The sequence below is a fragment of the Barbatula barbatula genome (assembly GCF_947034865.1).
Source record: "Barbatula barbatula genome assembly, chromosome: 1".
NCBI classification, from domain to species: domain Eukaryota; kingdom Metazoa; phylum Chordata; class Actinopteri; order Cypriniformes; family Nemacheilidae; genus Barbatula; species Barbatula barbatula.
In genome coordinates, this window is record NC_136766.1 from 34,549,960 (window position 1) to 34,574,825 (window position 24,866).

General features: G+C 39.1%; 2 protein-coding genes across 2 annotated transcripts; one reads left to right on the forward strand and one right to left on the reverse strand.

Moving 5' to 3' along the window:
- Positions 1 to 572: 572 nt before the first annotated feature.
- On the forward strand, positions 573 to 4,487 carry stard5 (StAR related lipid transfer domain containing 5). Its single transcript, XM_079467768.1, has 6 exons — positions 573 to 1,079; positions 1,162 to 1,211; positions 1,603 to 1,735; positions 1,933 to 2,050; positions 2,486 to 2,579; positions 2,689 to 4,487. Exons 1-6 carry the CDS (start codon positions 990 to 992, stop codon positions 2,831 to 2,833), a joined length of 630 nt encoding a protein of 209 aa, XP_079323894.1. The 5' UTR covers positions 573 to 989; the 3' UTR covers positions 2,834 to 4,487.
- A 97-nt stretch (positions 4,488 to 4,584) lies between these two features.
- On the reverse strand, positions 4,585 to 24,866 carry il16 (interleukin 16). Its single transcript, XM_079457703.1, has 21 exons — positions 24,478 to 24,866; positions 21,019 to 21,131; positions 20,791 to 20,911; positions 19,362 to 19,472; positions 18,870 to 18,978; positions 17,701 to 17,849; positions 15,841 to 15,951; positions 15,451 to 15,565; positions 15,231 to 15,304; positions 14,883 to 15,087; positions 14,203 to 14,320; positions 13,983 to 14,115; positions 13,790 to 13,889; positions 13,209 to 13,693; positions 11,672 to 11,780; positions 10,061 to 11,285; positions 9,361 to 9,547; positions 8,268 to 8,369; positions 7,807 to 8,056; positions 7,563 to 7,691; positions 4,585 to 6,411 (listed from the first exon to the last, which is right to left on the reverse strand). Exons 1-21 carry the CDS (start codon positions 24,847 to 24,849, stop codon positions 6,245 to 6,247), a joined length of 4,485 nt encoding a protein of 1,494 aa, XP_079313829.1. The 5' UTR covers positions 24,850 to 24,866; the 3' UTR covers positions 4,585 to 6,244.

The following is a 24,866-nucleotide window of genomic DNA, read 5'->3' on the forward strand; positions in this document are numbered from 1 at the left end:
CATTGTGGAACACAGCCAATAATTCGTAAATGTATATAATATAAATTTATAGTATAATAGTATAACGCGCACAGAAATTACCAAATTGCACAAGTGTACTTTGCATGTATTCTATTAAATCCAAAATAAAGATAAATGAGTTTGGACATTCAACTGAAACCTATAAGTGAAACAGTAAAAGCCCAAATAGGCCTCTTTCACAGCGGAAGTAGGGTAAATGCTTGACAGGTCAATGCTGGAGCTCAGCTCACTACACGACATCCGGTCGCCGCCGCCATATTGTGAAAGAGGCCTTTCGACCCACATTGCTTATGATAAATTGGTACCCATTTTGATAGCCGTATCAATGTGAAACTGACACATTTTCATCGTCTAGCACAAAAAACGGCCACTTAAATGTTTTTAAATAATCATGTTCACGTCATTGTATTACTGTGACGGAAAGAAAAAACGAGTTTCTTTAATAATATTTCGTCATATTTTATTATATCAACATATGTTATCCACTTTAAAAACGCGTGATGCTGTAGTGTAGGGAGTATCCCAGAAAACTACATGTCCCAGAATGCAACAGTCCCCTGACACGTTACACATGCACAGTAAGGAAGTGGCCTTTTACTCATTTTTATTGTTTTTTCCAGCACCAGACGACACGTTTTCTATCTTTTTTAAGTCCGTTGTGATCGCGCGTATACAATCCAAGCGTCGCGAATAACTGCATCGATTATCGCTGCCGCAGCCGGTAACGTTACGTCGGGATGAATGGTCATCATCGTTAACTGATGAATGACACGGACACTCCAACCACCGCAAACTATTAAACACGGTTAGTTTATGTAAATGAACGTATTTGCGCAAATACCGTGGCGGAATCGTATCGTACATTTACCCGCAGTCGGTCTCCGCGGTATCATTTAAAGCTTATAGAGATTAAAGAGTGCATGCGCTTGGTAGGGGTCGAATAAAACACAATTATTATTGCAGCTGTCATGGATTATATAAATACAGCCAGATCAGTCGAAGATCGTCTGTTGAGCTACAGAAAAGACGAATCCGGATGGAAAATATGTAAGAAAAATGTAAGTATTAAACAGTCTTTTTTTTCAAAATAATTTCGACGCATTCACGATATTTATAGTTATGTGATCATGTTTATTTCAGAATGATGTTGTGGTGTCTTGGAGACCTTCTTGTGAATTTTCCGGATACGTGTAAGTATATGTTTATAAATATGTTTATAAATGTGCTTATATATCAGCGACCCGTCATCAACTATATTTATACTACTTCTAAATATAATATATACATACTTTTTTCAGTTTTTTTTTTACTTTAATGTTATTTACTATCAAAATGATGAACGAAAATCTTACTTGCACTACATGCCATTGTTTATAACGTGATCATACATGCACGTTATTACATGTTTGTGCATTATAATTGCTTTATATAACTGCCATTATTTGTGCATTTACATTATTACATGCATCGCTATGCGTAATTTACGATGCGAAACTGTGTTTTAGGTTCAATTTAGATGAAGTTTTATTGACACACTGTGGACGTTAACCTTTGTCCTGCACGTTTCTGTGGGTCTTACAGGTATAAGGGGGAGGGTCTTGTCAATGCCAGTCCGGAGAAAGTATGGGACTGTTTGAAACCTGAAATCAATGGATTTCGAGTCAAATGGGACACGAATCTAAAAAAGTTTGAGCTGATTGAGAAGGTGTCTGCGGTAAGAACGACACACGCTTCGTATGAATGCATTCACGTCATTCTTCTGTATGATTCTTACTTTAGAGTTTAGATTCTTTGTACATGGTAAAAAATCTGGTTTCCAGTCCCTATCGCAGTATTTTTGATTGAATTGTGGTGATTTACTCATTTAGGGCACACAGAATGCTTGATTTTTCTCCTTTGATCATTTTCTAGGACGTTATGATCTGCCGAACAGTCACGCCGTCGGCCGCCATGGGTATTATATCACCTCGAGATTTTGTCGATGTTGTTTCCATAAAGCACTATGAAGATGGCACCGTGTCATCAAACGGTATGTACGAGCTGAGAAAAACAACATTTGCTTTTATTATGATGCTGCTTTGGTTTATAAAGATGGCCAAACTTTATTTCCAGCCATGTCACGTAAAAAAAGGATGTGTGTGTCCATAAAGATGAGCACATTCGATGTCTGTTAACATGTGCTCATCGGGTCATTATTAGAATTTGTTTCTGAAAATGTACTTTTGTTCCATTTCAAATACGTAATCATCCGATTGGATTAGCACGGATGATGTCATTACAGAGAAAAATGAAATCTGGGCCCACCCGCAGGAAAGAAAAATGAAATCATTTCTAGACACCGATGAAATTGAACGGAGAGCAAGTGGAAGCTTTTCCTCTACATCTCTACAAGAACGTCTCAAACTGAGCTCAGATCTGTCACAAATGATCTCAAGTGAAGTTATCATGTTTTACTGTTTGACAGCTACCAACGTCAGCCATCCCAACTGTGCTCCGCAGCCAGGCTACGTCAGGGGCTTCAATCACCCGTGTGGCTGTTTCTGTGTTCCAGTTCCCGGGTCGGTTTAACTTTGGTTGCTGTAACTAAAATATCATACAGCAGATGGCAGCAAATACATTTCAGAATGATTCATTGCGATGTTTACTCTCCCTCTTTCTGTTTTTTAGGGAACCTGGTAAAACGCAGCTGTTCAGTTTCTTTCAGACGGACCTCGGAGGTCTGCTCCCTCGCTCAGTTGTCGATTCATTTTTCCCCACCAGTATGGTGGACTTTTACAACAACCTGAGCAAAGCGACAAAATCGCTCAAATAACACCAACGGAGAGATGATTCTCCTTTTATCACAAACATGTAATGCACTTAATCATGCTATGGTAAGAGGAGAAAGGACCTGTAGATATATTCTTGATTCTTCCAGTAGCCTACATGTGTGACCAAACATACCTGGACAGTTCAACATGCCGTTTAACGTGAATCATGAAAAAACTTGAACATATGAAACATATTTATTCTAGGGGTTTGCAATCCTTAAAGATGTCATAATTCAGACCCGTGTAGTGATAACAGCTTTTGCACCAGAAGTGTGCCTGTGATGCTGACTATATAGGCGGCACACTATTTCTTTGCAAAGAGCCAGTATTTCTAGTGCAGCTTCTAGAATTTCAGTTACATTCTTGGAAGTCCTTAAAGATCAAAACGTCTTGTTAGATGCGCAGTTTTAGTTGACGCAACCGATTTTATGTACCGTATACTTAAAGACTGACCAAATAGGCTAAAACAGTCCTTTGGAAATGAAGAAGGGAATAAATAACGTCAAACTCCTGAACTTGACTTGAATTGTAATTCGTAACCAGAATCATAATCTAAATGACATTTGAATCAGAGATCACTGCTTAAAAACTACATTCCAAGCAGCGAAGTTGAATTAAATTACATTTTAACATTAATATGTCGAAAGTTGAACAAAAACAAATCTAAATTGACATCACATTGTGCGATGTTACAAAACATTTCACTCTCTTTTAAAAGGCAAAATATTCACATTTGTGCGTCCATTTTAGAACATTCCAGAAGCACTCAAACTGGAATACAGTGACATTCTCATACATCTAGACGAGTCAAATGCCCCTACATTTCCGCCTTAAGGCTTAAATACACTACAGGACTTCTGCCCAGATTTTCATTCTGGACTTGTTGCAGAAAGTCTGTGCCATTTGACCTGAAACCTTCAGAAAGTCTGCAAGTGTATGAAACAAATAGTGTATGTCAGCCATTAGTCTTGTAATCAGTCTACAGTGCACAAGGACAAAAGGACCTGTTTATACCTCAGTAAATGAACCGTCTCACGTGCTGACTGTGATCTCTGATAACCGTTTGCCATCCGGTCACACGCGTGTTAAACATTCTGTACTGTGTGTACAGTATTTTAATGCCTGTTTGTCATTTCGTGAAAATGTGAATGCATGTCCAGGGCCTTGAGATATGTTCGGTTTTATTTTTGATATAAAAGAGTCATGTGCTCTATAATGCAACCATTTTGAATTACGTAAGAGATCTTATGTATGCGTATGTGTGTTTCGTGTGCTCGCTTTTGCTCTGGTTATAGCCAAGGCATTCCGTTAATGCCAAAACCTCTTAATAATTCATGATTTTACTTTCCGTAAGTTGATTTGAGATTTTGATTTGCCTCTATATCAAACATTATGGATCATTTTGAAGAAAAAGATACATGCAAGAAAGTGTAGTGTTGGTAGTGACTCGGGTGGTTGTGGGAAAGGGGTTTAATTTTTACATTCATTTTAATGTTTTTGCCTGTTCTTTGTTCGGTGCAATTCGTTTTTGTCCATGCGACATCGATTGCAACTATGGGAAGTAAACTAGGACATTGCACAATTGTTAAACCTGTTCAATGATTCTCCTTCTAGATGCTGATTTTTGCTGTATTGATATTAAAACTATTAATGATCATCTGCTTGTAATTGGATTTCCTTTCGCGCACACACACACACACAATATGATATAATATGCAAAAATGAACAACATGCAAACTTCCCACACGCAATGTTTTGCCACTAAAGTTTATTTAAACATTAAAAATACTTAACATGTTACTACAATGGTTTTGTTCCCACTCCATTTCAATATATTAAGACTTCTTTTAGGGAAGCAGTCCCTTTCACACATAAAGGCTTTTCTGGAAACGTAGAAATGCAATTTTCCATTTACGGGTCCTGAGTGCCCAACGGAGTCCAAGTCCACTGGATGAAAATCGGAGCTACGGTAGCAATGTTTGGCACAGTAGTTGTTACTGAACTGTAATATTGGTGTTAGCTATATTTTAAATTAAAAACTAAAAATGTTCTTTGAGGACAGTCGTTTGAAAAAAACTAAGATCATTTTGAAATATTTGAATGAATACTGTATAACGTGTTTGTCACTTGAGAAGGTTTCGTAGCAAACACAAGCAAGGCGAGTGTGTTCTTCACGTTCCTCTTTGGTAGTATGCCATACAGCTAAAATATTTATTTACAGGGTTGTGCAAATCGTATCTTCAAACAGGGCGACTTGACAAGAATCATGTTTTTCAATCCCTGATCATGTGCTAGACAACGAAAGCTAATTTTCCTGATCACATAGTAGAATATAACACACTGACAGGAGACAAACAAAAAAGAAAATGACAATTTACTCGTACGCCTGCTTGACTTTTCTGGGTAAATAACAGATCAATTTTGGAAGAATATCCTACATACAAATAAGAACTTTCGACACATGTTGTTGGACACTTGTTTGGTATTATGCTAAAAGAGAATTATTCAGCTATTTTATATTTATAATACTTACATGTGTCCAAGCACAAAATCTTCAAATATCCACCTTTTTAAATTAACATGTTAACAACAACATGGGTTTGAGTAAATGATGATGAAACTTTATTTTGGGTGATTTGTTTCTTCAAGTAAAGATTTGAATATACTTTATGCATAGAGAGGCTCAGAGATGACGTATTTTTGTATGGAGACCCCGGAAGCGAGTCAGCATTTTCGGACTTCGGCTTCCATCGCTCCAAAGTCTATGGGTTTGCTAAAGGGTTCTTGGTAAATCGCCCGAAATCAGGTCTGTGGTAAACAAAACCTCTAAACATTTTCACGTTTTATTCTATGACATAAAAGCACCAGTTATAACCCGCTTGTGATTCTTTAAACCTTCTTTTGTCTTAAACACAATAAAGTGTGCTAAAAGCAACTACTTTCTTTGGCGGGCACGTTAGACGTCATCGCGCATATAAAGCTCACAAATAATGCACAGATCTCTTAAAATGTAGAAGCGGATTCATTCACGGAGTAGTTACCTACCAGGGAACACATTTGAATAAAGTTTGAAGGAGTTGTCGGAGGCTTAGCGGTGGTGACGATGATATCGAGCAACATTAAGTGCTTATAGCATCGTGTTTGCTTTTTACTTCTGGTGATTCAAAATGTGTTCATTTGTAAAGATTTACACATCATAAACCTTTGTTAACCACAGAGTATACTTCTTGCGATCTTCCAAAAGTCTATGGGATCTTTCGGTCGAGGGAACCAGCGCGCCACCTACTTCCGGGTTAGCCTACAAAAATAGTCATCTCTGAGGTACTGGATTAACGATTTAGCAAGTGAAGTCATCTTCCATAAGGCTTTAAAAGGTGTACTTTGCATTGCCGGATTCCAGATTAAACAGCGGTTTAGCTCTCCTCACATCTCTTTTTCTTAATGATGAGTTTAAACGGTCCTTCATTGAGACCCTTGATGAACGTCCAGGCTTCGAACCGTGTTAGTCCCTGCAAAGACGAATCCTCAATCTGCAGAACCTCATCACCAGACTTCAGACCCTTTTGCTCAGCATCACTCCCTGCCGGAAAAAAAACACAGGTTACAAATTCAAAAACAGTCCTCAGTTCATTCTAATATGAAACAGAGATATTAGGTATAGATGTCGAGTTTATCGAGGTAGTGTACTTAAAGTGATCTAAGTTCGCTTGGCTATCAAGGGCTATCCCTTTAAAACAGTTTGACCGATTTAAGGGGATAGTTCACTCAAACATGGAAATTCTGTCATCATTTACTTGCCCTCTGGTCGTTTCAAACTAAGATATTTTCAAAAATGTTCATAACCAAACAGTGCTGGGACCCATTCAATTCTACTACATTGACACAAAACCAATGCAAGTCAATGGGTGCCGGTTACCAACATTCTTCAAAATATCTTCTTTTATACAAAAATAAGTAATAAAAAAGCTTTTGTTGAAACTAGTAACTTTGTTATAGCCCCTATTGTACTATTGCTCTCTTATGACATATCGCTTATTGCTCCCTGAACTCTTTGTAAGTCGCTTTGGATAACAGCGTCTGCTAAATGACTAAATGTAAATGAGTTCTGAGGAAGAAAGAACGTCATACAGGTTTGAAATGACATGAGGGTGAGTAAATGGCCGTACTGTTTCAGAAGGATAGTCCTTGACTGCCCACAGCCTAGTGCACTTTGCCATTTAGAAATCCCTTTAACCTTTACACCTTTTAGTTCACAATAACATCGAATAGTAAACAATAAACAAATAAAGACAAAGGTCAATATGGACAGTTTTCATGTAATGGGTCAACTTTTTCTCCGTGTTCTGTTATTTATCATAATTACCTCATTTAAAATTCTCCAGTTTTCAATAATTAATAATAACTATTTCTATGCTGTATTGACCAATGTTTGTCACCACAGGACTGTCACAATAACGATAACAATAACCAACGCTAATTACATCATCGCAAGATATTTTAAAATATTTCCGTAAAGCTGCTTCGCAACAATTCCCAATTTTGAAAAAGTGTTGTAGAAATACAATTTTCACAGCCTTGGTCTAAGGGGAAAAATTTCCGCTAGCCAAATGATCGAAAAAGTGCACAACAGAGTAGCACATGTCAAATTTTACATGACATCTGCCCTAATATCTGTACGAGAGGACACAGTCAAACGTCTACACGACTGACATATTCCTGTAATCTCCTGACCTGTAAAAACTCTGTTGATAGTCAGTGGTCTGTCTCCTGAGATGGAGCCTTTTCCACCCTCAAGACTAAATCCAATGCCCCCTGCGTTCTTCTCCAGCTCCAGAGTGACAGCTTCATCTCCATCATCTCCTGGGAGAAACATTATTAATCATCTGAATTAACAAGGATATATTGTTATATTTAGTCCATGAAGTGCATATAAGCCTTATTAAGACGGGATTAACTTTCTCAATACGCAGCCCACCTGTGAAGCTGCTTTCTGCCCCACTGCTTAAGCTAAACTCATTAGCTTTAGCGCTTCCTTTCCCTTCCGCATCTTTATTTTTGCACACCACCACCACCGCCTGCTTCATGCTGCGAGCTTGCCTGAGTATGGCCGTGGCATCGGCGTGCGTGATGTTTTTGAGCGTTTGCCCGTTGATGGACAAAACCTCATCGCCTCGCTCAATGGTGCCCTCCTGAGCAGCCAGACCATTGGGGAAAACCCTGTGGACCTGAGGAGAGATGGATTTAAAGAAATACAGTATATAAAATATGTTCAATATTGTAAATGTGTGTGTAGTTTGTTTTAAGTTATCGGAGTGACATCGCAAGGCTCATGCATTTCCAAACATCCTGCAGATCATCATTTGCTAATCTTTAAGTAGCGTCTATCTCCTGTTGAAAAGTGAAGCACATTAAAGAAGAAGTGGAGGCATCGCTCACCGTAGTCGCCTTGTTCTCTAGATCGATACCTCCAGCGATGCTGAAACCCAAGCCAGCTCCTTCTTCTTTATGCAGAATCACAACATGGATGTCTTCCAATTGCTAATGGAAGTTAAGAAAACCAATTCAGTCTTGTTTCTCAAGTAGTTTGTGGTCAGTGGGTTTGAACACACTTTGTAGTGTGGCTTTTCCAAATATATAACGTAAACAGAATATCCATTCTCTAATCCATTTAGAATAGCAGTCATTATATAACATGTTAGAAAGTGATCAGAGTTTAGCAACGCAGGTTTATTGCTTTATAAAGACCAGCTGCCTCTTAAATGGTTTCCAGGTGCTCTTTTGTCTGTGTGCTGCTGACCAGGGTAGACTCTTGGTCCCAAGAGGCCGCTGTCAACTGAGAATGATTGGGTTCAAATAATTTATTAGGCTATTAGACACAATCAAACGTGGGGGTTTGCTGTAATATTTGAATATTTTCAAATAGTACTCTAATACCAAATCATATACCATATTCAATGAGAGAGAAATTGTGCTATATTGACTAAAGGCCAACCAGCTAAAGCTGTATTCAGTAAGACTCCAGCGTTGAGCCTCAGATGTGTGTCTCGGGCCCCATGACACTTTGAGGTTCAAGGGCAGTAAGACCATGTGGCCCGGTCTATACAACCATGTCGCTTACGTCTTGCCACTACAATAGAGGAATGCTATTTTACACGGCCTTCAGAAACAATCTGGGATGCTCTTAAGGGATTTCAGAAAGATATTTATTTGGCTTTTTGCTTATAGCGTACACAAAGCAGATAAAATTCAAATTCCTAATGGCATATCCCTCATTCAGCCAGGGAATATTATGGTAAAATGTTTTATTTAGGTTTATATTCTATTTTATGAATGCATTTATTTATATTATATGGAAACTTAATAGTCCATTGACTTTTCAAGCACTACTTCACAAAGAACTGATTGTTGCTAAGTCACACCTCTCATACACATTCAAGTTTGTGAGCAGGATGTGGAAGTAATGAAAAGCAGACAATAGCCGACAACACGTACATTGTGGTATCGCTTACGGAACCAGAAAGCCACTCACCCTTAGCGTGTCTTCATCCAGATCCTTGACTTCCTGAATCATCTGCTGGATCTCCTCTGGCGGAAGGGCTGAGATCATGGATTGGGCGCAGACTGCTGAGGCTGAAGTGAGGGATCTTTCGGGGGTCTCATCTTCCTTCTCACACTCTCCCCCTCTCTCAATAGTGCGTTCTCTCAGTTCGGCCAGGCTGTAGAGCAGAAAAAAATAAGTGCGTTGATTGAAACTGCCTAGTTTCAAACCACTCAAACTCAGTTGGGATGCTGCCAAGAGGATGTGGGTTTGCAGCATGTGAAGACTTAAGTCTACACTTTCTAGAACTACAAGCTCATTTATGTGTCATTTGCACATATCTGCCGGCTGTTTTGGGTCAAACGTGTCTCTTTAGTTCCTCCCGTGAAGTGATAAGAAATTATGAGGTTATCTACTAACAGGATTGTACTATGAATGGGTGTGTTGTGTGTGACTTATGCAACCAGGCTGCATGTCCTCTTCTTGTTTCATTTAAAAACAGACTCCTAAATGATTCAAAGCTTTGCAATGGCTTTATCGTACAGCCAGCTTTCAACATGAAAGAAGCTGCCATCGTTGGCTCTTGTCCCTGTGATTGTTTCCAAACGCAATTATACCCAAAAGCTAAAATCTGGCAAGTGCATTTATCCTACGTCTTTTCACAGATAATAAAATTGGAAAAGACACATACCTAACAGAGAAACCCCTTTCGTTGTTCTCAAGGGTCTGGGAAGGTGTGGGTTTTTCAGTTGACGAGTCCTCTTCTATGGGATTATGCAGAGAGGAACCTGGTGGGGCACTCCAAGGGTTTCCAAATCTTCCACAAGGGGACTGAGGCAGAGACTGCATGGACCGCATCAGAGCACTGGACACCTGGTTGCTAAAAGACAGGATGATTCCCAGACTGTCCCCTTCCAAGCCAAGATTGGGGGCTTCAGAGGAACCGAGGGGCAGACTTCTAGTTCTCAAACTCACTGTGTGACTTCCAGCACCTTCAGATGGCTTTTCTGCAGTGGCCTCTTTTGAACTGCTTGATCTCCGTGGGACGTGTGTTGAAGGTTCTGGGGAAGGTAAAGATTCTTGCTCGGCCTCAGGTACAGGTGGAAGCTCTTTCGGGATGTGCACGGAGTCTGAAGTGGGTTCCTCAACAGGGATTGGCTCGCAGGGCTCTGAAATGATATTTGAACCTAGAGAAGTTGAATTCTTATCTTCCTCCACAGAATGGGGGTCTGAAACGATATTCGAACTGGGGGAAGCTGATGTTTTTTCTTCCACTGAAGGCTGTGTGGAAGTTGGAATAGTTGGTAGAGACTGGTAATTATCGTTGATTTCTAAATTGCACATCACAGGCTTGGTTTTCCCTGCATGGCTGTAGTCTACAGTCTGTGTTTTAGCAGTATTCTCTATTAGAGGAAGGGACGTTGTTGGGGCAAGTCGCTTGCTTGGCCTTTCTGAGACCTCTGCGCTTGAGAAGGTCTCAAATGAGCTGATCTTCTGCCTGATGGACAAATTGGCTCCTGATGAAGCAGCTCTCAAACCGATCCCAAAGGTTCTGCCAGTATCCTGGTTCCTGCTGTCCAGTTTCAAAGCCTCTCTTGGTTTTCCAGCCTTAATGTGTTTTAAGCTTTGACGTACCCATGCAGACTTCGGCGCCACCGGGGGTCCTTTTTTAAGACTGGGTGACTGTTCGGAATGCAAGTCCGAGGCGACGTTTGTGGCTTCCAAAGTTGTGCCGTTAACTTCATTATCCCCATCATGGTCACTCATGGTTTTGAAACAGTACGACTGGTTCTCCGGACTATCTGTCAGCTTTACCCAAGGGTCAAGTTTTTGATCTGTAGTGACCTCCACACGAGCCTGGCGTCTCAGACCGAACCGTTTGCTCGGACTGCACACGGGGGAAGAGGAATCGGAACCTGTAAGATTATACAATGGAATTCACATGTATTTCCTGTTAGTGAGCTGCCAAACAGAGAAGTGCAATGTGAAAACCTCTTTGTGTGGACAGACTCTAACATATAATAACTGTAAAAAAACATGTATGCATTAATCAATCTAACAGTTTTAAATGCAAATATATATATATACAGTATATAAGTACAGTTTACTTTTGAAAACTTAAAGTCAGGAAGTGAATAGCCTCAGCATAGGAAGTATGTTTCTGTTCAATTCTTAAACTCCAAAAGAAAAACACGAATGAAACCTCAACCGACATAACATACATTTAACATTTTATTATGCAAACAAATATATATATATATCAACATTAGTATTTATAAACAAGGATTTATATCTGACATACCTCTGTGTTCTCTGCCTTTTCTGTGTGTTGTCTCACTTGCCACTGCAGGTTTATACTCAGAGATACAGACCGATACTTTAGTTCCGACTTCTGAGCGTTCAACCACTTCCTGTCACCAAAACAGGAAAACGTTGCTTGATGATTTTAAGTGCAAAAAACCTGCCATTATTTCACAATGCAGAACTGCAAACACTGACAAGGAGTCATGCCCCATGCAAAACTCTCAAATATCACGTCACGAACACCAGAATCAACCCAAAAGAAATGACAAAAAAATACAAAATGTGGCAAATCAAATTTGAACAAGAAGCGCACGAATAAGAAACATAGAATAATAAGAAATATTCAAACACTAACACAAACCAGTCCAGAAAGGGGAAGTATGAATTTCTACGTACACTCTTAAACAGAACCCTTGATATCTTTCTCAAAGCCCTGTACAGACTGCAGAAAAACTAGATGCATGTGGAGAGACCAAAGACAGGTGCATGAGGCAATGAACGCTTTGAATGACGCAAAACATATATTATATTGTCAATATTTCACTGCACAGCCCAAGTGTGTCAAACTGTTTGTAGTTTCCTGTAGATGTGTTGTGATGATATCAATGATGTTGCAAAACTCACAAAGAGGCTGACAATAAAAGAGCAAAGGACCACACTTCAGCCAATCACGCTCTGACTTACGCAACTACCATTTATGGGCAATGAAGTGGCCTTAAAGCGACATCCGCCTACTTGGCATTAAATGTAAACGCTCTTTAGTTCAGGATTCATATTTTGTGATCTGATATGTAAATATCTAAGATATATATTTTTATTTTATTTTATTGAAATAAAACCTTAAATCTTTTAATGCTGCAATATGTCACTGTTGCCTTTTTTGCGCCATCTTTGTTTGAATCATAAAATTGCAGTTTACTTTCATGCTTTACAGTGTATACAACCAATGCAAGCGATAAATACAAAAATAACAAAAACAAAACAAATAGAATAAAGAGAAAAGAAACAAAAGCCAGGAATAAAGAACTACATATACAAGGTTTTAACATTTAACTGACATTAGAAATAAACACATAAAAAGAAAAACAAACACATCAATAAATACTATAAAAATGAAATACAAAGAAACAAATACTTCACGTACTTGTCTTTACGTGGGTTGAAGTCAAATGACGTCAAACGAATGTTCCCCACAAAAAACATATTATTATAAGCTTACCGTTGTGTATTAGCCAAGGTAAGCCAACAGTTCTTCACAATTCTTTATTTTTCAGTAACTGACTAACAGTAACGGATTGCAGCTTTAAAACACATTTTAAAAATACAATCTCACTAAGATTCACACTCGGAATTCCCGTTATTTCAATCTTAACAAATGGGAAATTTTCACACCGATGATACATTTCGAAAACGTGTGGTGCAAACGATTCCTTCAGAAAACCAAAAGTGCAATTCATTTATGAACATATGCATACACTATATGGCCATAATACTGTGTGTATATATATATACAGTATTTTGTCAAAAGGACCTACCTGACAGTTGCTTTGTGATGCCAGTAGATCTTTCTCTCCGACTGGTGAACCTTGACTGGAGTCCCTTGAAAGTGTTTCCCGTCCGCTAACGTCTTGTCGTCTGCAGCATCCCTGTTGCCGGGTGGCTGGTCCCACACCTGCAGCCACATCCACCGGCTGCTGTTTTATGAGATTCACCGGACACTTATAGGGAATGTTATAATCATCGTCCGTGTACGAGGATGGAGACAGTCTGTTATTGAGGGATGTGTCGCTGTTGGTGGTTAAGGAGACGTCCATGCTGTGTACTCTGGTGACGTGATCCGGCTGTAGGAAGGACTGAGTGCTGACGCTCTCTGGGATACAGCGATGATTGTAAGCTCCTTCGCTGCAGGAGCGGATCATGGGCTTCTGCGCTCGTCTGCAGGTCAACTGATTCGAGCCCCGGTCCAGACAGCGGACGCACTTCTGTCTGCTGTGAGAACAGCCGTCGGATCTCCTCAGACCTGACATCACATACAGACATGACTGAATCAAGATAACTACTTTTATTTGTGCTCAGGACAGAAAAATAAATCAGTTACATAAGTCGGATAACGTACTGCTGTTACATCCGTCCATACTCCACTGACTCCTGTCTCTCTTGAGTTTACTGTGCTCCACTGCCTGAGCGATGGCTTCATTTAACTGCTGTTCAGAAACCTTCAAACACACACGACAACTCAATTCATGATACGCAAAACACGTGACTTCCGACACAATCTTGTTACACTACCGAGAGGAATGAAGGCCTACTTTCGGGTCGGGGTGTCGACTGATGATGACCTGAACCGGACCCGGACTGCACTGACTCAGAACCGTGTAGACGTCATTCAGTGACATGCTACAAACCACCGTGTCATTAATCTCCATGATCTCATCGCCACATCTGACAGACATATGGACACAGAAGGTCAAATGTGTGAAACAATGTCATGCTGAAAGGAACATGACATCGGGTTTGGATGATCTATACCTTAAACGTCCATCCATGTGAGCCACTGAACCCGGCGACAACGTATGAATGTAGATTCCTGGACAGCAACCGGCTGAAGGTACGCAGCACAGACCAATTCCTAAACCTACACCAAACTCTGAGAAAATACAAAACACACACATTTACTTTATGATCACAATATGTGGTATTTTTGTACATGAGCTTTAAAGTATATACTGTATATAGTTCAAATTTGTTTTCTTGGGTAAACTTCAAGGGATAGTCCACCCAAACATGACAATTCTGTCTTCATTTACTCACACTCGAGTTGAACGCAAAAAAGATATTAATTAAATGTTGACATCATTGACTACCATAGTAGGAAACATTTAAATGGTAGTCAGGCGTTCCTAAATTCTTCAAAATATCCCATTTTGTGTTCAACACAACAAAAAACTATGGTAGTCAATGGTGCTCCGGAAATCTCAGTTGCTAACATCCTTCCAAAAAGCTTTGTTTTTGTTTAACCGAACAAAGACATTTGTACAGGTTTGGAACAACTTGAGGGTGAGTCCCCTTTTAGAAAAGTTAAAGTGTATTTGCAAGTATACACTATGTAGTAAGATATATATATATATATAAATTTGAATTCTGGCTCTTCTGTAATGCATTTTTCCATTATTGAACTTTTCAGCCCGTTGTTGGACTTTGATACTGACCCTTCTGTAGCGTGATCTCCATCATGACCCTGTCCTGAAGTTTTGTAGGGTTACCGAGGCAGTTATATTCTCCCAGGCTTATACCTGTACTGGAGCTCAGAGATCTGGATCGACACAGTTGAGACACCTGACCGTGACTGCCCGGCAGAGCGCCCACCCGCAGACTGGTCCTCACCACCAGAGTTAACAGACCCTTCTTCACTTGCTTCACACACAAAACACATTTTATAGAGAGTAAACATCTGTGACACGTTTGTGATGATACCAGATTATTAGTCTGAACATTTGTACTGTAAATATCGACACGGTTCATTTATTTAAAATGTTGTATTAAAAAGAATGACTCACTTTGAACTTGTGTAAGGCATCTTCGTGGGTCAAACCGTGCAGAGATTCACCGTTCAGTTCCAGGATTTCATCTCCTGTAAAGAAGAAACACTAATACAGTTACCTAATATGAGATTCCCGTCCGCTTCCGCCTAATGCATCATTTTGAGCTTCTTATCCGGATAGATCATGAAATAGTCATCCGTTATCAATTACAGTGTGATGTGTGTAACAAGTCCACCTTCCTGTAGTCGTCCATCAGCGGCGGCCGCCCCTCCGGGAAAGATGGTCTTCACATAAATCCCCATCGGTCCGTACATGCTGTCTCTGCCTCCGACTATACTGAAGCCCAGACCCTGAAATACACACGTGCAAAATTCAATTAAGTTTTTCTCAAACTTGTTGTGTACTACTGCTACACTCGAAACTTAAAGTGAACCAATTTAGCCCCAAGTAGTATTGAAATAGTACACTTGATATCAATACTTACATTAAGTATACTTGAAGTTTGCTTAAGAAAATAAAGTACTACTTTTCCGTAAAAGAACTTACTGAGTTTTAATGCATCACATATTTCATTGCGTTGGAAACTTTAGACATCTCACTTTTCTGTATAAAAATGTTTTGTTACCTTGCCATGGCCCTTCATGAGGACGATGTTTGAAATTATGAACGCTTGTACGCTGCTGCAGGAGTGAACCAAGTGTGCAGAGCTCAGAGAGCGAGACGGTCTGACCACAGCCTGCATAAACAGAAACAACAAATATAAACACAAACCAAATATTATGCTAAGCAGGTTAATAGGAACATTCAGTACCAAAGACAACATGACACGTTTACCTTTCATGGAATTCAGCGGATGTGAACACATGCTGGTTCTTTTTCTGTGCAGTATGAGATTTATTAAAACGGCCACTAGCTGATGAGAACGGGAAAGCACTTTGGAGCGCGCACTTTTAGAGGAATAGAGATGCTTGGAGCACTTACTGGGACGAGCACTTATTTCATTACCAATGTAATTATGGCATTTTCATACAATCTGCAACCGTGAAAGGTACTTGTTCCATTCTGGCCAGAGTCAAGACAAGACAAAGAGCCAGAATTCATTAAATAGTACTTGCACTTTCCCCTGTGGAATTCACTTTTAGGGCCCTATCATACACTCCGTGCAATGCAGCATCAGATGCGATGCAGCACCAGGCGCGAAGCAAGTACGGTGAATTTAGCTGGTTTCAGCCTGACGCAGTTTTCCTTTTCCCGTCCTGCACCACGTTGTTTATATAGCAAATTAATTTGGGCCTTTTCTTTGCGCCAATGGCCGTGCAGGACTGAGAACGAGGTGTGTTCAGGTGCATTGTTGGTGCGTTGCTATTTTGAGGCAACTGAAATAGACCACGCCATTGACTTACTGAAACGCATACTTTTTTTACTTATTTAAAGAGTATTCTACTTAATTCTCCAACTAAATAAATGGTCAATTTAGCAAAATTTGCCTTTAGGCGGGTGCACATCGCGCATACATTCTGCTAATTACACACAGAGGGCCGCACAGCCGCACAAAATAATGCAATAATTCAAAGATTATTATTGTGTAGATAAAGATTAAAAATATGGATTGTAATTGATGGTCTGCACGTCCGCACAAGCAGATGCGTTTCCTCTCTGGAGAAGTATCCAGTCTTTGCTCTTGCCAATTTTGCAGTGTATATAGCGGATCCGCCATGGCGTGAGCACAGCTGGCTCTTAAAGGGAGATGAGACTCTGAATGCTTGCTTTACTGCATGTTTTGACCAAAACACACCCATGCCTCATTAAGGGAATAAGGACAACACTTTTAGACCATGGGCCTGGTGCGACAACTATTTTTCCGTCCTTAAACTAGCAAAAGTGGACTCGGATACGCACCTTGCGCGGTGAAATAGGGCCCAATTTGTCGTAATTAGGTTTATTGTGGTTATCAATTAACCAGGTCAAGGCCTGTTCACACCAAGAACTTTAACTAAAGATAAGCACAACTATAGCACACACATACCAATAGACGACAATGTTATTTATTCTGAGGCGCACTGCAGTTTCGCATTTTAAATGTTCCGGCCCTTTAAATTCAAACAGATTTGGATTGGCCGTCAACGTCAGATGGTAAAAAGAACCACTGAAGGTATTGTAAATTATCTCTGCTATGATCGGATAACACCTTGAATTTCTTCTGAAGTAATGTTAATATGCAAAAGTAGACAGACAGACATTTTGATTGTGATGTCATGACCGACCCAACTTCCGATTGGCCTATTTTTTATTTCAATAAATGGTGAAGTGAGCTTTGTGATGTACAGTATATCAACATTGAAGCACTTTATTTCAAAAGAGAAATCAAAATAATATTTTTTTCCATGACGTGTCTCCTTTCAAAAGCTACTCGTAAAATAGTTTCAGTTTAGACACATTTTGTAATCTGAAATGTCTAGAAAACGTACGGGTCCGTCTCCCTCACCTGTGGAATGCTATGAGGGAACTCCAGCTGTTGAGAGAGAGACTTTCTGTTGCCGTAAAAGCCTGCGGTGGTGTGGGCGTGACACGGGAACAGTTCTGGCGTCTTCATAATGATGGTGTCCAAGTCTCCGATCCAGTACGGGTGAACGCCTAAAACCACGTGGACTTATGAAGTTATGTAAGACAATGTCCTCAACATGTTGGACAGCGAGCGCAGTTGGACGGTGTGGGAATGAATCAGCTTACTGTCGTGAAGCATAAGTGAACACCATATGTGTACTTTCAGGAGGACAAAAACAAGTTTGCCTCTTCTGGGGAGATATTCTCAATGAAATTAAGGAAGTTATGTAACAAAAATGGTGTGTACAGATGATCTATACAAAACCTGTGTCCACCTCCGGGTCAAATTTCACCATCACCAGAAAAACTCATTTTGTGTACAGAAAACAAGGCCTACTATGGGAGGTGACTTGGTGTCCTGTAGTGAATTTTTCATTATTTTGTAGCATTATGTGTGAGATTTTCAATGCTTTATATGTCTTATTTGTATATTTAAATAAAACTAATTCACTGTCATTTAAGATTTAAGAACTACTTTTATAATACAGTATATACATTAAAATGTATAAATATTTACTGCTAAGTTAATACATTTGCTGTAAATAATAAACAAAATTTAAAAAAATATTTATTTAAAAATAATTTATTTAGAAAATTTAAAAATATAATTTATTGAAAATTATTTTTGTTTTTACTTTTTCTGTTATCGCCTGGTCACCCTTCATGTCTGTGGGTTTTGGCATTTTAACCAAGAATAGTATTAAAATAAGCAATTTTTTATTTAAAAATACCCAACTTAACTTAATTGAAAAATACAGTTTTTTACTTTTCCGTAGGTTTTGAGGCAGAATTTATCATATAAATTATTAGAATACTATGTTTTATTACAATGACATTTTTGCATGCAATAAAGAGTTTTGATGGGAAGGCATATGTAATAAGTGTCACAATGAAAATACAAATCTTAATTTCCTTTGTTGTGTTTGATTTTAGGTCAAAATATGACTGGGACAAGTTCTTGACAGAATGGCTTATAATGTGAAAACCTGATGATCCGCCCTTGCCCCGCCCCCTGTTCGTTCACATGTGGTTCATGTCAGTTTGTCTTACTGGTGGAGTTGGAGCGAGATCTCTTGCAGGACGTCTCTTGACAGTTCAGATCATCCGTCTCGTCCTCACAGCTCTTCCTGTTGTCTTCTGACACCTTTATTACCGGCATCTACACACACACACACACACACAGACAAAGTCTTGATCTGTTGTCAGGTGGTCAAATAAGTGTTAAGTATGTGAAAATGATCTTAATAATAAGCTGGTGGGCGTGAGAGTGCATTGTGTGATGTCAAACTTTGTTGTAGAATCATTGGTTGGAAATGATTAACGGTACAAAAAAGTGATGGAAAAAACTGCATGTGCCCAAAAAAGTCACATCTTTACTGCAAACATTGATCATCCAACTCAAATTTAGAGATGAACTCATTGGGTCATTGGATGTAAGAATATGATGACAACTAAATAACAAATGACCTGAATCATTTATAAAAAAAATACAATATTCAAAAACACTTCCAACTAAAAGGAAAAAGCTGATATTACTCTCACCTTTACATTATTGTTGTTTCCTAATGTGTCCGTTTCTTCATTACTGTAGCCAAGCTTGTCCGATTCATTGACCTTTGTGAAAAGACTTCTGCTTTCACTCGGAAAGAAATCCTGCAGCAAAAACACAACAGAACAACTGACTAACACAAATCATCTATTTTATAATCATTTACATCATTTCCCCCAAAATGTGAGTGAATCACACTGTAAGCTGTGACATATTGTGCGCTTTTGTGTTCCTTTTTCCATCCTGGATCAGATTAGTTTCTACTAAATCTGCGCAGTGACTTTCTTGACTAAAACCATTCACGTTTGTCTTGTTTTCCAGTAAAACGTCCAAACACTCCACATATAAATATGATGTACCGTATTTACATAAGAAGTTGAAATGTGTTTTAATATAAATGTTCTGATACTGCAGATCTTATCCTGATTGTTAGTCTCAGACATGACATAGGTCCACTAATATTTGTCTTTACAGGACAAGCCTTTAATATAAAGACAATAAATGAATGAATAAGAATATAAAAGAGTACATAAAAAAGTAGGTAAGTTGGACTTGCATACTTTAAGGAATTTGCTTGTAAGTAAAGTCATTTTTACGGTGTGTTTGACAGCGAGTGTTTGTGTATCAAGGCTGATTAGAATCATTCGACGGGACCACAATCTGATGAGAACAACACATGTTTTGTCAGCGCCTGTTTTTGTAGCCACGTCAGACGCATAGCAGAGAATGTAGGAGATAAGTTATTTGGCCGTCTGACATTTTAAGTACGCTAAGAATAGACATCTGTGCTAACTATGCCTAGAGGAAAACATTGCATTACTGTCTCAGATATGTTTACAAAAATCCTTTAAAGTAAGTCTATTGTTAACATAATGTTCAGTAAGAGTATAGAGCTAAAGAAATATAACCCATGGGAGATGAAAGATTTCAATTTTGATCTATTTTCTGTTAGCACCTATCGTACTATTGCTCTTCGCTTATTGCTCCCCGAACTCGCTTTGGATAACAGCGTCTGCTAAATGACTAAATGTAAATTTAATTTGAATAAGTTTAATAGTTCAATATATAATGAGCGAAATATATTTGAACACTAATTTAGCAAGTTCATGCATACAAAACTGTAATTTTGATCTTCAACCGTTTGGAGTCCATTGAAGTCCACTACATGGAGAATAATCCTGTGTTTTCATCAAAAACCTTAATTTCTCTTCGACTAAAGAAAAGAAATACATAAACATCTTGGATGACAACAGGGTCAGGATAATTTATCATGAAAATGTATGTTGAAAGTGAACAATTCCTTTAACATTTGTGAATAGAAAAGTCAAACATTTAAAAGAATTTGATCATAGAAGTGTTCATTTTGAAATCTCCATAAACCCGTTATTGGATCAGTATTCAGGAAATCATTACATTTCTTACATCACTACTGGTGGTTCTACACAGAGTCCTTTTCTCCACATCAGGCTCCTGTTTGCTTTGATCGTTTACAGTCTGTCCGTTAAATGGGGCGAGTCTGTCTCCAAAGTAGATATAAGTGTCCCTGGAGACAGAAAACAAGGCACTTACGTTCACAATGTAACATGTAGAGCATGCATTTTTCATGGGAACACGCCAATAGGACGTTCATTAGAACCGGGTGATTTTTACCTGTGCAAATCTCCACCAACAGTGCTGCCATTGTCATCGGACAGGAGGTCGCTTTCGCCCACGTGTAGCCCCTCCTCCCGAGTAGCGACACACATTCTCCAGAAACTGCTGTCCTGTTTAAAAAAATAGAAGAGTTAAACAAGGGCAACACTATTCCCACATTTAAAAGACCCATTAAGAAACGAACACTTCAAAATCCAAACTTAAAGGTTTGACAGGCAATGTGCTCATAATAACTGTGTTTTATTAGACCATGAACCACATTAGTGACCTTATATAAAGAACCACACTACAAAGAACTTAAATGTTCTGCTGGTTAAGACAAAATGAGTATCTACAAGAGTCCGGGAGGATACAATAACAAGAGCTCATTTATATTAAGAGTTCAGGAAGCAAAATGACTCTTTTTATCCACCTTATTTTTGGCGTAAATGTGGGCGCCGCCATCTTTGAGCTGCCACTGTACTTATTTGGTAGTCGTATTGCGAGTGAGACGGGACTGGATAAAACCCAAAGCTACACGCTTAATGTGTGCAGTTAGAGGTTACCATAATAACAGCACTACATTTGTTTTGACCATAATCTAGACCGGAGCTGAATCTGGATGCCGCGCACCCTATGATCCGCATCCATTATTCATTATTTTAGCCTGCTTGACTACAATGACTAATAAACAATAAACTTTATTCATTACATTTATTAATAAACGTTTAAAGGCAGGCATTTATATGGAGAGTGACAGTAAGACACAATCAAACAAACAAGCACACAAGCAAACAAACAGGCATGCAAAAAAACAAACATTCAAGCAATTAAATAAACAAACAAGCAGGCAGGGGGAAAAAGGGGTGAATACAAACAAACAAACAAGCAAGCAAGCAATTAAACAAACAAGCATGCAAGCTAACAAACAAAACAAAAATGCAAAAAAGAAAGCAAGCAATTAAACAAACAAGCATGCAAGCAAACACACACACAAAATCAAACAAACAAGTACACAAGCAAACAAACAAGCATGCAAGCAAACACAGACACACAAAATCAAACAAACAAGTACACAAGCAAACAAACAAGCATGCAAGCAAACACAGACACACAAAATCAAACAAACAAGTACACAAGCAAACAAACAAGCATGCAAGCAAACACAGACACACAAAATCAAACAAACAAGCACACAAGCAAACAAACAAGCATGCAAGCAAACACACACACAAAATCAAACAAACAAGTACACAAGCAAACAAACAAGCATGCAAGCAAACACAGACACACAAAATCAAACAAACAAGCACACAAGCAAACAAACAAGCATGCAAGCAAACACACACACAAAATCAAACAAACAAGCACACAAGCAAACAAACAAGCATGCAAATACAAAAACAAGCACACAAGCAAACAAACAGGCATGCAAAAATCAAACATTCAAGCAATTAAACAAACAAACAAACAAGCATGCAAGCAAACAAACAAACACACACACACACACACACAATCAAGCAAAAAAAAAAAACAAGCATGCAAGCAAACAAACAAACACACACACACACAATCAAGCAAAAAAAAAAAAACAAGCATGCAAGCAAACAAACAAACAAGCGTGCAAGCAAGCAAGCAAACACACACACACAAAATCAAGCAAACAAACAAACAAGCGTGCAAGCAAGCAAACATACACACACACACACACACACAATCAAGCAAACAAACAAACAAACAAGCGTGCAAGCAAGCAAACACACACACACACACACACAATCAAGCAATTAAACAAACATCCAAGCATGCAAGCAAACAAACAAAAAACAAACACACACACACACACACACAAACAAGCAAGCAGTCAAGGAAACAACATGGAACAGCAATGGAATACTGCTTAGTGCATCAAGTAGACTGACCCTGTGTTCCAGTTTGGCTACTTATACTTGCCCTAATAGTAGTTTGTGTGTTGGAATAGAAGGTAGTTTTGAGTGCATGGCAATAGAGATTGCACACACTGGAACATACAAGAAGCGGAAGTGGCCGTTGTTACCTAGACAACATTGTGGCCAATAACTGTCACACACATCAAAATACAGCTCTTCTTTCAATTAAATAATTCATTCATTCATTATTTTTTACGTTATTTTTGCTTACATTTGTGTAATTGGACGCAGGACGGCAACTTTTCACACTGGAAAGTGGATAATGAATTGTCTATGGATGATTCTCGGGAGAGTGCACCTTCTGGTGGTTGGATGAACGGGTGACCTCCAATTACAGAGACGTTTAGGGATTTTTGTGTTGTTGTCATTATTATGTTTATGATTTTTCTAATAATCATACATTTTTTAAAACTTGTGAAGTCAGATTGAGTATCAGGTTGATATTTTCTTGTCTTTGTCAAACTAAGCTGCAAATATCTGGTTGCAGCGCTTTGGCATTCTATTCAAACCGAAAGCCTTTATCTCATTCCTGTCCGAGCAGGGCTATTTCAAAATAAACATTGTTACAACACCTTTTAAATGTTGTGTAAAGGTCACCGGGTGTTTTTTCAGAATGTGGTGCTTTGGGACTAAATGTCATTAGACGAGTGTTCTGTGTGATTTTCGTGTGAGAGTCTGTTCTGTGTCTCTGTATCATAACAAGCCCTCTTTTGTGTTGATGTAATGCGCTGGGAGGACCACAAAATCTCCCATCACATCAGCCATGTGATTATGATTCATGAAGATACATATCTGTCATCCCAACACTGTTTATGCAGTACACAGGCTTATGTAGTGAGAGACAGCACAACTTGTTGCATGGCAATTGATATTAAATGCTTATGCGATGGTTTTTTTTTATTTGGTAACTTTTATTTAAAGGAATAGTTTATGCATAAATTCTCTCATCATTTGTTCACATGTATATGGCTCTTTCTTCAGACAAACACAGCAGAAGATCTTTTGAGAAATGTCTTCGTGGTTTTGTGCTCATATAATAGAAGTCATGGGGTTCAGAGTTGTTTTGTTATTCACTTTCTTCAAAATATCTTATACAGGTCTGGAATGACATGAAGGTGAACTATTCCTTTAACACTTGTATGCCCAGATGTTTTCTAGACAGTACATAGACTTATTTCTTTATTTTGTATGTTCCTACCGCACTTTAAAGTTAACTTTTAGATTTTTTCATTTGAAGCAACTTAAATGTGAACTTTGAACTGCAGTCAATATACCGGAGTAAAAAACGATTTGCCGTCCAATGCAAAAATAAAGGAATGACTAATGGACTTGGTGGACCTTTGTGACGTTGAATAATTGAACATGTGAACATTGTGCAATATAATAGGATTTGTTATCACATTGTTTTTTTAGTTTTAAGCCCCTCACTTCATTTGGCAAACAAACTGTTTGCAGACAGAATAAGAAAAATAAGAAAAGATGTCAACACACAGGAGAACCCTGCAGCAGCAGTGATGTCATCCCATACCTTAATGGAGAAGGACCTCCTCATTGCTCTTTTAGGGCCCTCTTGACCCCTCTGAGACGCTTGAACGGGGGTCTGCACGCTGACGCTCCTCCTGATGAACTTTTCCGAGTTTCTTACCGACCCTTCCGGCGGGTCCCTGTAGTACTCCTCATCCCATGCCTCTCGGTTCCTCTCCTCCGGACTGGACGCCTCATCGTTGGTGCTGGAGCTGCAGATGATGAGCGATCGGGACAGTATGGCCAATTTCTTGGAGCGTAAGCCAGGTTTCCCCCTCTCCATCCTCTTGGTTCTCCTCCTGTGATGCAGTTGTTGGTGGTGGGTGTTTCTCAGAGGCATGATGGCCACGGAGGGAGGTTCTCTCCCAGGATGCATCACTGCTAATGGAGGGG